This window comes from Ipomoea triloba, chromosome 5 (assembly GCF_003576645.1).
Source record: "Ipomoea triloba cultivar NCNSP0323 chromosome 5, ASM357664v1".
NCBI classification, from domain to species: Eukaryota; Viridiplantae; Streptophyta; class Magnoliopsida; order Solanales; family Convolvulaceae; genus Ipomoea; species Ipomoea triloba.
In genome coordinates, this window is record NC_044920.1 from 27785080 (window position 1) to 27798616 (window position 13537).

The 13537-nt window shown below is 35.0% G+C and overlaps 2 protein-coding genes across 4 annotated transcripts; one reads left to right on the forward strand and one right to left on the reverse strand.

The window, feature by feature from the left end:
- The first annotated feature begins 424 nt into the window (after positions 1 to 424).
- Positions 425 to 4212, forward strand: LOC116020666 (alanine--glyoxylate aminotransferase 2 homolog 1, mitochondrial). The gene is made up of 9 exons (XM_031261149.1): positions 425 to 745; positions 1478 to 1708; positions 1855 to 2025; positions 2574 to 2717; positions 2817 to 2996; positions 3133 to 3358; positions 3500 to 3613; positions 3716 to 3802; positions 3986 to 4212. The coding sequence occupies exons 1-9, from the start codon at positions 518 to 520 to the stop codon at positions 4027 to 4029; spliced, it is 1425 nt and encodes a 474-aa protein (XP_031117009.1). The 5' UTR covers positions 425 to 517; the 3' UTR covers positions 4030 to 4212.
- On the reverse strand, positions 4151 to 9623 carry LOC116020674 (TGACG-sequence-specific DNA-binding protein TGA-1A-like). Of its 3 annotated transcripts, XR_004098822.1 has the most exons (10): positions 9205 to 9623; positions 8390 to 8595; positions 8221 to 8295; positions 7481 to 7540; positions 7269 to 7346; positions 7091 to 7154; positions 6191 to 6492; positions 5034 to 5261; positions 4391 to 4920; positions 4151 to 4292 (listed from the first exon to the last, which is right to left on the reverse strand). XR_004098822.1 is itself a non-coding variant. In XM_031261159.1 (9 exons), the coding sequence occupies exons 2-9, from the start codon at positions 8579 to 8581 to the stop codon at positions 4768 to 4770; spliced, it is 1152 nt and encodes a 383-aa protein (XP_031117019.1). In that variant the 5' UTR covers positions 8582 to 8595; positions 9205 to 9623; the 3' UTR covers positions 4324 to 4767. The 3 variants fall into 3 exon arrangements, 2 of the variants coding, with proteins under 2 accessions (XP_031117019.1, XP_031117020.1); XM_031261159.1 differs by lacking the exon at positions 4151 to 4292 and having other exon boundaries at positions 4324 to 4920; XM_031261160.1 differs by lacking the exon at positions 4151 to 4292 and having other exon boundaries at positions 4324 to 4920; positions 6191 to 6462; positions 9205 to 9622.
- Positions 9624 to 13537: the final 3914 nt, after the last annotated feature.

A 13537-nucleotide genomic window follows, 5' to 3' on the forward strand; every position in this document is an offset into this window, starting at 1 on the left:
GAATATGCAGTTGCACGGAACGGAAGTCGTTTTATCCGTCTGAAACTGCAGTTATGTTGAATGGATACTGCACTTGTGTTGAACTGAAACTGCAGTTGTGTTGAATGGATACTGCAGTTGTGTTGAACGGATGAACGGGCTCTGTTCCGCGTAACTGCAGTTTCCTTTCAACACAACTACAATATCTTTTCAACACAACACTAGTATCTGTTCAACACAATGCTATGGTCCACAATATAATTTGCGACACTTTTCTTGGACCACGTGATAAAATAGATTATCATTGGGATTACAGGTTGTAGAAATCTTTATTTAATGGTGTGATATTTGCCTAATCTGTACTCATAAAAAGATTAGTAAAGATTCCGTATCATTGTAAAATGGAATCTTTCAGTGTTGTGTAGTGTAAAGCTAACTCACATCCACCTCAGCCGATAGGCTCTACACGCTGACTATATGTATGACCAAAATTGCTACGTGATCCAAGCGTTTGTGAATCGTGATCGGCGGCTAAGCGATGGCGTTACAGAGGAAATTGTTGAGCAAAACCCTGAGATCACTCCTGCCAAAATGCGGCTGGATTGGGGCTCCGCGCGCTTTCGCCGCGGCTTCTGCGGCGTCTCCGCCGGAGCTGCCGCCGTTTGACTACCAGCCGAGGCCGTACAACGGACCCTTGGCCGATGAGGTTCTCGAGAAGAGGAAGAAGTACTTGGGGCCCTCTCTCTTTTACTACTACCAGAAGCCCGTATATATCCCTTTCCTCTTTACCTTTTCATTTCATTTCATTTCATGTATGCCTATATGTGTATATACACGCATTTTTTATTATTTTTATTATTTTTTATTTTTCGAGTTACAAGGGAAACCACAACCCCTATTTGAGTGTATGATAAATTCTGGCTTATGAACTTAGCTGATATTGATAAATTTCGCTTTGTGATATGACAGTAGCACATGCAAACTGTTAAATCATGTCTTGTGATCCTAATTGATAAAGAACATTAAACCTTGCCCATAGCGGGACTTGATTGTTAAAGAGTAGCTTAACCCGAACAGATTGTCTAGTTACATTACATTCATGCAATCTGTTATGTCACATATGGTCTGGTCTTTCTAGTGTGATTTATCTCTACGGGTGTAATTTGTGAATTTTATATGGTAAATCAACCTAGATTGTCAATAGCAATTTAAAGCATATGGTCTCTCTAGTGCAATTTATCTTTACTGGTGTAATTTGTGAACTTTTATACGGTAAACCAACCTAGATTGTCTATATCTGAACCTTTCTTAACTAAGAAGGTCAGTAGGTCGCTCTATACAGGCACATTTTGTTTGCAGTTCTCAGTGAATGCAGAGAGATTTTATTTTCAGCCATGTGCTTCTGTGGAGCTATACTATGTGAATGTTACAAACTCCAGTATGAATTCTTATTTTTATTTAAAAAAAATATTCTGTTTTGGCCTGCATATTTGGACAGCTCAACATTGTTGAAGGCAAGATGCAATATTTGTTTGATGAGAATGGAAAGCGGTATCTAGACGCTTTTGCTGGAATAGTTACTGTGTCCTGTGGTCACTGCCATCCAGACATCTTAGATGCCATCACAGAACAAAACAAGCTTCTTCAACATGCAACTACCATATATCTGCACCACGCAATAGCTGATTATGCTGAGGCATTAGCAGCTAAAATGCCTGGAAACCTAAAGGTTGAATCGTAATCTATTGTTCTTTTTGTTTTGCTGCTATTGAGTGCAATGTGATTTAGGATTGTGAATAATTGTGCTAATAGTATGTTTCTGCACCACGATGACTCGAACGAATTTCTGAATAATAGTTTCTGTTGAAACTACAGGTTGTATATTTTGTAAATTCAGGGACTGAAGCGAATGAATTGGCGATGTTGATGGCACGCTTATACAGTAGTAACCTGGGTATGATTGCCTTAAGAAATGCGTATCATGGTGGAAGTTCTAACACAATTGGACTAAATGCTCTCAACACATGGAAGTACCCTATTCCACAGGTTAGTCCTTAAGTCTGGCTTATAAAGAGTGTAATTTTATACCTTTCAGCCTAAACATTTATACCCTTTGAGTTGATACATTATTAAATTTGTCTGATGCAACAATAGCTTGTAGTTTTGATTGAATTAACTAGCTTTGGTTATGTAATTTTGGGCTTCGTTTCTAAAATACCTTCTGTAACCAGATGCCTATACTTCACTTCAAATTTCACACGTGCATATCTGTTAAGATGATTGCAAAATGCCAAAATATATTGACAGCACCCTTGTTTGATCAGCATTTCTGTATATGGCACTCTCCTAGTTTCTAACTGTTGAATATGTTCTTTGAATCTTTGAAGCTGTCTGGTGGCACCTATAAGTGGAACTCTTAAAATAAGATTATTTATGAGAATAATTTGCATTTTCCTTTCTCTATTCTGTTCCTTTATTCCATGGTTGCTATCATAAACCATTTAATCATTTTTTTTTTCTTTTTTTCCAGTCAGGAACAAGTTGTTTTTTCTTTTGTAGTTATCTTGTATTACCATTTCTGCAATAATTTGCAGGGTGAAATCCATCATGTTCTGAATCCCAACCCATATCGTGGAGTATTTGGATCTGATGCTCAGCGTTATGCTGATGATGTACAAGATCATATTGATCATGGCACTTCAGGAAACGTCGCAGGTTTTATTGCTGAAACCATTCAGGTGTGTGGTCTTTGTGTGCGTAATGCGTGAATGTGGTATTTTATTCTGAACCATTCGACACTCTTAATCATGCAAATCATTCTGCTTGGTCAACTTCAGGGAGTCGGGGGAGCAGTTGAATTAGCACCCGGATACTTGAAGCTGGTTTATGATATTGTTCGCAAGGCTGGAGGTGTGTGCATAGCTGATGAAGTACAAACTGGTTTTGGTCGTACCGGCAGCCACTATTGGGGTTTCCAGACACAAGGTGTTGTTCCCGACATTGTTACCATGGCAAAGGTATGTTTAATCTTTCTGCACGCGCTTTAAATGTTTGAGACCAGTAGCAAGCCCCGATGCCACTATATGTGCATCACATAGGGTGTCTTCCACATCGTTTGCAGAAATATCTTACTTTAGATGCTATACTATTCAGGGAATCGGCAATGGCTTACCTCTTGGGGCGGTTGTGACCACACCAGAAATAGCCAGTGTGATGGCTCAAAAGATACAGTTTAATACTTTCGGTGGCAATCCCGTATGCTCTGCAGGTGGACATGCAGTGCTTAGAGTTATTGACAACGAGGAACGCCAAAAGCATTGTGCTGAAGTTGGCTCTCATTTGATTGGACGGCTGCGAGATTTACAACAAACACATGACAGTAATGCCTCTTTCCCATTTTCAATAACTATGATAATTATCCTTTACAATATCAAATCATATTTGGTTAGAACTCCCTAAATTAGTACACAGTTTCTACATTTTTGTTTCTGAATTCAAATGGAGAAATATTTGTGTTCAGTAATTGGAGATGTGAGAGGCAGGGGCTTGATGGTGGGAATTGAGCTAGTGAGCGACAGGAAACTGAAGACACCTGCCAAGGCGGAAACTGGAGTTGTGTTTGAGAAGCTCAGAGGTAATCAGTTACATAACTACTAGAAAACGGAGCAAGATGAGTAGCTTTTGTTGTGTTGTTTTTGATAAATATTGCTCAAACTGGACTTCATTTTGAGTGTAGAGCTCGGGGTTCTGGTTGGAAAAGGCGGTCTACATGGAAACGTTTTCAGAATAAAGCCTCCAATGTGCTTCACCAAAGACGATGCAGGTATTCTCCCAACCTATACTATGTAGTAGTGGAACAACTTCTGTATTACTCCCTCATCCTTACAATGTGCAAAGAAAGAAGAAATCTGCTCATCACTCCTTCATTTTTGTTTCTTTTCAGCATATAAGTATCTTCATGCCATTTATTTCAATTTAAATAGTTAAACAAATTTGATTTTCGCAGATTTCCTAGTCGATGCACTGGACTATGGCATCTCAAAGCTGTGAGCGTTTAGATGACGAAGAAAATCCAAATCCAGGTTTTGCTTCGACGCCATTGATGCAGCTGTGAAGTGCAATAAGATTGTCTGAACAGAAGCAGAAAATGCAAATTCAATGTTATAGCTTCTGTATTCAATATGAAGTGGATTAACAGGAAAACCATATGAAATGAAAACACCATTCTATTAATGTTTTTCTATTACAATTGTTATCATATGTTCATATTCCCTCAGTCCCCAGAAGTCCAGAGTACATTTAAAATGTTAGACCTGTCAAAAAATATATATAAAATAGAAAACATTCAGAATACTAATGTAACTATAAACACAGAGTATAAAATTTGCAATACAGTGTAGTTTTTGCCTACCATTTTTTGTTCTACTGAGCAACTGTTCATTCCCAAAGCATCCAAAAATAGCCCTAACATTAGTATAGATGCTGCAATATACAGTTGACACTATCAATACCAAACCTCACTGCATTTTTTTTTTTATATCTCATATATATTGTTCAAGACTACGCCTACCGGCAAAGAAATATATGTATATGAAAGGAAACTGCAACTTCAAACTTCCATGACACAACAGATCAACATATTCACAAATCGGCAATCATGGCAAGTGGCCTCCAAGTTGACAGCAGTTGAGATTTGCGCTCCGTATCCATATGCATACCAGACTTGCACGGGAGGCTGGCGAAGCTGATGGAGTTTGAAAGGCGGGGAGATTCTTGAGGTTCACATTGTTAAGCAGCCTCACGAGGACTGTTTGCCCAAAGTGAGCTCAGAGTGCGCAGTCGTTGAAGGTACTCCCCCAAGGCGAGAAGGCCCCTCGCTGCTTGGCGGGTTGTTAAGAAGTGAGACATCCGGTTTAGGGTTAATTCCCTAAGGTTATCCGCCTGTTTTGGAAACAAAAAAATTGAAGTTTGTGTTTAGTTGGTAGTACTGAACTATCATTAGATGCTGGAATGTTGATCAGAAAAGCAAAAATCAATTGCGATAAGTTTATTACCTGGTTTACGAACCGTATTAAATGTTCCAACTTTTCTATTGCAGAATGCATCTGTTGGAGGTAATTTTCTTCACCTAGTTGGCCTGCTGAAACCGTATCTGCCAGAAACTGGTGAAGCTTAAGCATTCCTTGCGTTAGGGCATCTTCTGCCTGCTGACATGATTGAGCGAGGGTAGAAACACTCTGATGTTGTTCTTCTGTCAAGAGCTCAAGATGTGGCATGAGAACCTGCAGGTGAATGTAAATCTCGATTATGCAATTGTTTTGATTGTAGATTACCATCGATAATAGTAAGATCCTGTTCATCCAAGTTCTCTAGAGAAAAGAAGCTGAACTAAATAGAAAAACATTCTACTTTCAATTCAATTCCTACTTTCTTTTTGTTTGGAATAACAAACTAATTCTCGATTTACTTGACTGGAGAAAGGATACCGGGGAAGCACCATCAGGGTGACTGAACTGTACAATCAGCAAGAAACAGGCGGCGTATACATAAATTCAAGGAATGATATAATTCCAACTCACAAAGACACCGAGCACTTTAATTAACATCTACGATACTAGCTTTGATAAGTTTCTGTCAAATTGTATGAATTTGATTTCCAGACTTGCTCCAAATTATGAATGAAAATCAATCTTCTACCCATATAGCTCAGATTAACACAAGAATAAACTGAATAATCCAAACAAACCTACACCCAAATAACTTCTGCTATGTGGTAATAGTACACAAATGTTAGCCGCAATGGCAGTGATAGTGGTGGTACTAAGTTGAATTCATAGATGTATGGTTCTGTTAAAATTTATATTGGTATAGACACATAGGGAAGAGACCCCGGACTATTATTTCGAAATAGTTTTACTGGTGTAAGAGATCGCTAAAATATAGAGACAACATTAAAGAATACAGAAAAGGTGCTCCTTCAGATTCCACTGGGAGAATCGACTCAGTACACTCCAGTTTCTTAAGCTAATGTAGATGAGACGTATAAGCGAATGCACATGGGTTTCTGATAGAAAGCAAGCGTGGTAAATGTTTAGTTTACTCAGATTCATGCACAACTTTAAGCATCTTTACTATGGATTCTTCTGTTATCTAATCATAAATTTTGTAACAATATTAAGAGCATGGTAGGTTAAGATAGATTAAGGATTACCCTTAGAATCTCTGAAGGACGAAAACCTCCAATCCAAAGGAAAAGACGCTCAGCTGGTGTCTTCCACACACCGGATATAATGTAGCAGACATCAGCCTTTGCCGCAGTTGCTTTAATGTGGAAAAGATCAATATAGTGATTCTTGCAACTCTCAACATGAATGCCTAATTCAATATCACCAACCTGAGAATGCAAAGCATTCCTCAAGTCATTTATTCGTCGAGTTTGTTCTTCCACCCAGTGTCCATATGCCATCTCAAATGCAGTGATGGCTGCAGGTTCAGTAAGGGAGGGGCTGAGATCTAACGGAAACACGGAAGGAAGAATTATCTTTTAAAAAACAAGTACAAAACTATGATAAATCAAATAGGATATGAGACACAACATGGTGAAAGTTCTGAAATCTGAATAGTAACAAGCCTCTGCAAATAAATGCATTAAGAACCAAAGTCTAGCAAATACTTCTGGAAGTTTAAACATAAAAGAAAAACCCAATAAAACGTGAAAGTCTGACAGTATTATGTAGTTTAAATAACTGCACTTGCACTGCCGGGGTGGGGGACAAGTAGGTAGATACTTCTTTTAAATTAAAAAAGAAAACATATTAATCCTGTAATTTCGTTAGTTTGTGTTGTAGCACACCAACAGCTTAATGAGCTTATGCATGATCTTGTAATTAATGTTAATCAATATAGATGGATATATATTAGCAATGTCGCTTACATGTTATTGTTTCAATAATGCTATTTTGCAGTTCAAGGAATCATCTGAATAGTTAATCTTAGAAAGAGCACCAGCAGCAAGCAAACATAACAAAAAATGCTGGGTACAATAGGCTCCGATACAAGAGCAAAAATGTTTCCATCGATATGAAACGTTACATTATATAAACCTACAAACCTGAGTTTGGAGATCCAGAATAACCTAGCAGACTAGAATCTAATCCACCACTTACATATAGACCCTGTTGAAATGACATTCATTCATTTATTAGATATCTTTCTCTTAAATGTAAAGACGATATGAAGTACTGAGCAAGATCTGCATAAAACCAAAATTCCAAGGAAAACTTCATCACCTGTTGTCTCGCTCGGTCTAGTTCTTGCTCCAGCTGAATCAGTTTCAGTTTACTACTTTCTAACTGCTGAACATAGGCCTAAGAAACAAGATAAAGAGTACAACGTTAATGTCACAATGATCATATTGATTCTCCAATATATAATAAGAAATAAAGTTGCAACCAGAAGTTAAGCTTCATAAGGGATCCAGCATAATATAACTCAAAAATACCTTTTTCCGCAAACGACTTTTACGGGCAGCCTCACGGTTTTGTGCCAGGCGTCTCAGTACCTGTAGACAAAAGGAAGGTTTAGTTGACAAGGAGAAAGCAATAAATTATCCAAATTTGCTTTCATTAAAAATATGTGAAGAATAAGAGCATTAATATAGTTCTTCTCACTATATGCAGTCAAATATATACAAACTCAACTTAGTCTTTGAAGGACTGGATGCATCACTATCTTCAACAATAAAGTATATAATAGCACTTAGAACATTACTTTTCTTAATAAATCATTCAATTATAAAGCAGAATATGACTTTAAAAAAAAACAGTGTCTTTTTATTACATTAATAGAATAAATTTATCAATCCAAGAGGCAATTTGAAAAAAGAAAAAGAAAAAGAAAAAGAAAAAACTTGCAGACACAAAAACGTCTTGATAAATACTTCTCAGAAATGGAACACATCGAGTAGCTGGTGTATAAAGTATGAAACCACAATATGGGAAAAAAAAAAAAAAAGTTAAATGAAATTTAAAAAGTGAAAATTTTCCTCAAGCTAGATCTATCTATACAGTAAAACTGATGATGTGAAGCTAAACGAAGATGTGTGAGAAGACACAAAATACAGCACTAAGAAGCAAAAAGTATGCAAACTCCTGATTGATTAACCTATATAAGACGGGAGTATGTAATATCAGGAAAAGTAATTCACACTAGAAGAATTAACAAGGTAATAGATGTCTCAACCTTCTCAATTGGTTTACTTGCTTCGTGTTCATACTTGTTAGAAGGTCCTAAAGATCCATGTGACATGTCCTCCATCTAGCCATTTCAATGGTATAAATCAGTTCAGTTTGGCAAATAACAACAGTACAACACAGTATATCACATGAAATATAAAGAGACTGATACAAACCTGGTTGTCCAGTGTTTTCTCAATCACTGGCATCGGATTGTCTAGGCTTTTCTCGACTTCTAGAATCATGGTTGCTGCAGATGGGGTTGCGAAGCCATTTCCCTTTAAATCTCCCCACATCCCGAGTTGATGGATTGGATCACATATGCCCATTCTTTTGGAGGCAACAAACTGCGTATACGTAGAATTCATTTTGCCGGCCTGGACTGAAATGATAACAAACTAAATCAGCTTCTTCCATATTAGGTAATCACAAGATCAGACAAGCTTTCTGGTTTCTACACAGACAAACATTTTTTCATCTTCTTCAAAACAGAAGAATTTCAATAGCTAAAATCTCAGGAATTCTTTTTTCCCTTTCTCAGTGTTCTTAGTCAAATAGACGAATCTAGGACCAAATTTTCATAGACCCCAGAAACCATAACTAATAAGAACAAAATTTCTTAGTTTTGTCAGTCAACAGAGAACAGATTTATTTCCTAAAAACTAAACCAATTATGTACAAGTTTCCGTATAAAACACTCGATCAAAGTCAGAAATATACAAAAAATAACAACATCTGTACTTATAAACACAACAAAAAGAAGGATTAAAGACCTAAAAACACAGAATTATAAATACAAATACGGATTTATTGCTTTGAGCTCTTGCTCTCTGTACAATCAAAAAACAGTAAAAGAAGCTTAGCACATCCGAAGATCTGTTTGGACAAAAACAAAACAAACAGAGAGAAAGTACACACACAAAAAAAGGCGTAACCAAAAGCTTAAAGCAACAACCAGCAAATATCACTTTCACTCAAAAACTCAACTAACCCAAATTCTCAATCCAAACTTCCACAAAACTGTTCAATTCCTCCAGCAGCACCAAACAGTGCCTAGCAAGCTCGGACAGGAAAAAAAAAAAAAAAATATTCCCGCCAAATTCCTAACCCTACCCCCTAGCTCAGATTCCAGCTCATGCGGCTTTTACAGAGCACAGAGGGCGATAACAACAACAAGAGCAGCAGCAAGAAGAAGAAGAAGAAGAAGACGATGATGATGATAATGAAGAAGAAGAAGAAGGTGGACGCTGACGTCTTTTCAGCAATTCCATATAAAATCAAAGGAAAATGTCCCGACTTCTTTCTCTCCCCTCCCCCCCCCGGGGCTATACGGACAGGATGATGTATGTATATGTGCAGAATGATGTGCGTAGCATATGCATCTATCTTTGCGTGGTGGGTGATATGTGTGTGTAGTGATCCATATGGGAGTATTATAATACCAAAAATGGTGAATTTGTGTGTTGTCGTTTGTTATAGTCAAATCAAATGTTGCCACATTTCCCCTGCGTGCATACACCCTATATTTCTGGTGTCATATGTCAGACCCTGCTCCTCCCATTTCTAGTATTTTATTTTAAAGAGTCGGGATCAAACTCGGGGTGCAATCGGGTGTCATTAGACTATTTTTAGTATTTTAATTTGTGCTCTTCCAACGACTTTAATTTGTTGGGAGATAAGGGATATGAGTACTAGGGTAGTAGGTTGTTACCGGACAGAGTTTTCTATAAATTATTTGTGTTTATGTTTGGTAAGTATTTGTGTATTGAGATAAACAAATATATCTCAACAATTATATGCTTGTTTGTTAAGAGTTCATGAAAGTGTTTGTCAATACTTGTTTAATAATATTCATAGACATGCTCGTTTAGTGTTCGTTTAAGATGATTCACAAACATGTGTTACTTCTTATAGTTGTTATATATGTCGTTTGTTTGGTTATTGTTCGTGAACATAGACTATTTCTTATTCACGAACAAATTATGATCATGAACATGTACATGTGTTTGTTTGTTTAACGTTCGTGTATGTATTTGCTAACTTTTAATTCTTAATTCTTAATTTTTTTTTCAGCTCTCTAACTTTAAAAAAATATTATTCCTTCTAGCTATACAAATAATAATGGGAAAGTGTCATGTGCATTGTTAGATTATCTTTTGGTCTTTTATATGCTTAAAAAAAACTCTTAATCCTACAAATATAATGACAAAACATTTCATCTTTGTCACATGTTTTAACATTCAAACATGTTCCATCAGCATCATCATATTTTTGCCACCTTCATAAAATTATAAAAATCCTTTTAACTTTTGTTTTTTTTTTTTTTAAACAATGACATTTTTATTGAATCATGTTAAGAGCTTCTATAATGATTTCTATTAGAGTTAATACCCAATATAGTCCTAGACTATAGTGGTTTTACTCAATTTAGTCCTAAATGACTTTTTGTGCTCAATTTAGTCATCGACATTGATGGTTTTATCCAATTTAGTCCTTTGTTAAAAATTATGTTAGTTGACCCTTAGAAATAGGGTCCTAATGGTAATTTCTCATCCTTCGTCCCATTTGCTTCTTCCCATTATTAAGATCCACGCAGAAATGTAAATTTTTATACCCAAATATTTATTTACTCTGTATTTATTTATTTAGGGTTGAAGTTGATTTAGTATGAAAATTTACATTTTTGCGTTGATCTTAATAAGGGGAAGGATAAGGAATCATCCCAAATGGGATTAATGATGAGAAATTACCATTATGACCCTATTTCTAACAGTCAACTAACAGAACTTTTAACAAGAGGACTAAACTGTGTAAAACCATCAAAGTCGAGGACTAAATTAAGCACAAAAAGTCATTTAGGACTAAATTGAGTAAAACCACTATACTCGAGGACTATATTGGGTATTAACTCATTTCTATTATTATGAAATGCATGTATTGTTAAAATTTATCTTAAACTCCTTTAAAAAAAATAGCTATGACTAATTTAAAAACTAATTAATTTTGTCAAGCTCAATCCTAAGCATGTTGGAGTTCAAGCTTAAACTCAATTGAGCTAAAAATTTAAACTCGAATCCAACTCACTAATATTTACAAGCTTGAACTCGATTTTATTAGCTCGAATAGAGCATGAATTAGACAATATATATGTTTGTGATTCCATGAACCAGCAAATTTAAGACTCAATCAACTTAATTACTTAAAGAGCCAATTAGAATTAGAATTTAACTAAATATTTTATGAACGACTTGATTCGTCTGCACTCCTATACACGATATGAAACACGTGAGAAAAGTACAAATATAGAAAAATATGTGTGTATTTGTAAAATAAAATTGTTTTAAATATGCGTAAATATTAATTGTTCAGTAGTTTCTTTTTAGAAAAAGTAGTTTTAAAATTTTTAAAATGATGACCATGTTATACACCCCTACTTTTACTACTCACAAACAATTACTCCCTACCCCATATGATTAAATATTAAAATAAAATAAAATTAAAATTAGTGTCTACCATTTTGTCACATAATGAAGTGTGATTGTTTTGTGAGTGACTATTGTAAGGGTGTTTACCATTTTTCTTTTTAAAATTAGTGAGACAACTTTGAAAAGTTGTAATATATTTTATATAAATTTAAGGGATAAAACATTCCTAAAATACAAAAACACTTATGTTTAAGAATTATGTTCATTGTAATTAGAATAACCATAATGGTGATTTTTATTGAGTTTTTATCAGGTTTTTGGCAATATGGTGGAGAAAAAAATATTGACAAAAAAATTACACCATTGAAGATGCTAATGAATTGTTAAAAAAAGAAAAAAAAAAGAAAAAGAAAAAAAGAAGCAATTGTGTGTGAATCACGGTCGTTGAAGGTGCGTGGAGAAAGAGTTTGTTTTAAATGTTTGTTGTCATTTTCGCGGGAACTGAACTGACGAAAGCAAGCTGCTAGTTTGGTGTGTCGTTACGTTCGTCATTACGTGGCAGGAGGTTTTTATAATCGATATTGGTGGAGGCATTTCAAATTTTCAATAATAATAATGATAATAATTTTAAATAAATAACGATTAAATAAATATAATTTTGCAGCACCCTTTTATCAGACTAATATTCTAATTGAATTGCACTGTTGTATGCCGACATAATTTCATTTAATTAGTTTGTGATGAATTTATCTAATTTAAAAACGTTGAATATAAAAGATTTACCAAATACTTTTATTGGAGTCATATGAATTTTTTTTAAAAAAATATAAAATTGTGCTTGGATTTAATGATATTGACTCCAACAACTATGGAATTAAGAGCAAGAGTATAGTTTTTTGAGGTTGTTTTGTTTTGTTTTGTTTTTTTTTTTTTTTTTTGGGAACACACATAGATAAGAGGTCGATAATGGAGAGAGAAGAGGGAAAATGAAAAAAAAAAAAAACATCTCACCAAAAAAGAAAATAATAATAATAAGAGAGAATTGCACTTTTCGTAGGTGTTGGTCATGCTCACTTTTCGCCGCTAATTTAAGTTATCATTGGCGTTACACTTTTCATGCTCACTTTTCGTCCTTAAGCTATACTAAAGTTGTAAATTCCGTCCTTAATGTTTTGTTAGTAAATGGACGAAAAGTGCAACGTCACTGATAACTTAGGGACGAAAAGTGAGCATGATCAATAATTAGGGATGCACCCTAATTAGTAATACGTACGCCCAATGCGCACCTGCGACTTCTCTTTCTCTCTCTCTCTACAATGAATCTTGCAAAAAAAAACTTGTATTTGCTATAATGTAAAAGTTTCTCTCTTCACTCACCTCTCACCTCCACCTAAACATTAAAATATACAAAAACATTGTAAAAATCACTGATAGTTATGCTCTAAATTCATTATTCCTCCATAACCGAAGGACCAAAATTTTCATATATATATATATATATGTATATTGATATAAATTTATTAGTTTTTTGTAGTGCATATTTGTAATTGGGCACGCGCTTTTATTTTATTGTGTGTGTGTGTATATATATATATTCAACATCAGTACTTCTTACACCAGGTATGACTCGTATAATTCTAAACTTATTCCAAAAATTTTTAGATTGTACCATGTGCAAAAGGTACTGATGTCAATTAGCATAATAAAATTAATATATATAAGTCTGAAATGATCAAGACGGAAGGATAATCTTCATTCTTAGGTGGAAAATAAAAATTTCTCCCTTTTTTCGTTCATGTCAAGGTGAGGAACTGAGTTGTCTAAAATATGGGTGTAATTATTTTTCTTAAATTTAATATTTTAAAAAAAGTTTGGATGAAATATGAGATCATGGATGAG

Bases quoted from the DNA above. Each gene is read 5' to 3' on its own strand.
- LOC116020674 (XM_031261159.1), bottom strand. From the start codon at position 8,581: ATGAATTCTACGTATACGCAGTTTGTTGCCTCCAAAAGAATGGGCATA. The intron at 7,347-7,480 runs GTATTTTTGAGT...CTTGTTTCTTAG, and splicing joins AAAGTCGTTTGCGGAAAAAG to GCCTATGTTCAGCAGTTAGA. The intron at 5,262-6,190 runs GTAATCCTTAAT...ATTCACCTGCAG, and splicing joins GTCCTTCAGAGATTCTAAGG to GTTCTCATGCCACATCTTGA.
- LOC116020666 (XM_031261149.1), top strand. From the start codon at position 518: ATGGCGTTACAGAGGAAATTGTTGAGCAAAACCCTGAGATCACTCCTG. The intron at 2,026-2,573 runs GTTAGTCCTTAA...AATAATTTGCAG, and splicing joins GGAAGTACCCTATTCCACAG to GGTGAAATCCATCATGTTCT. The intron at 3,614-3,715 runs GTAATCAGTTAC...TTTTGAGTGTAG, and splicing joins TGTGTTTGAGAAGCTCAGAG to AGCTCGGGGTTCTGGTTGGA.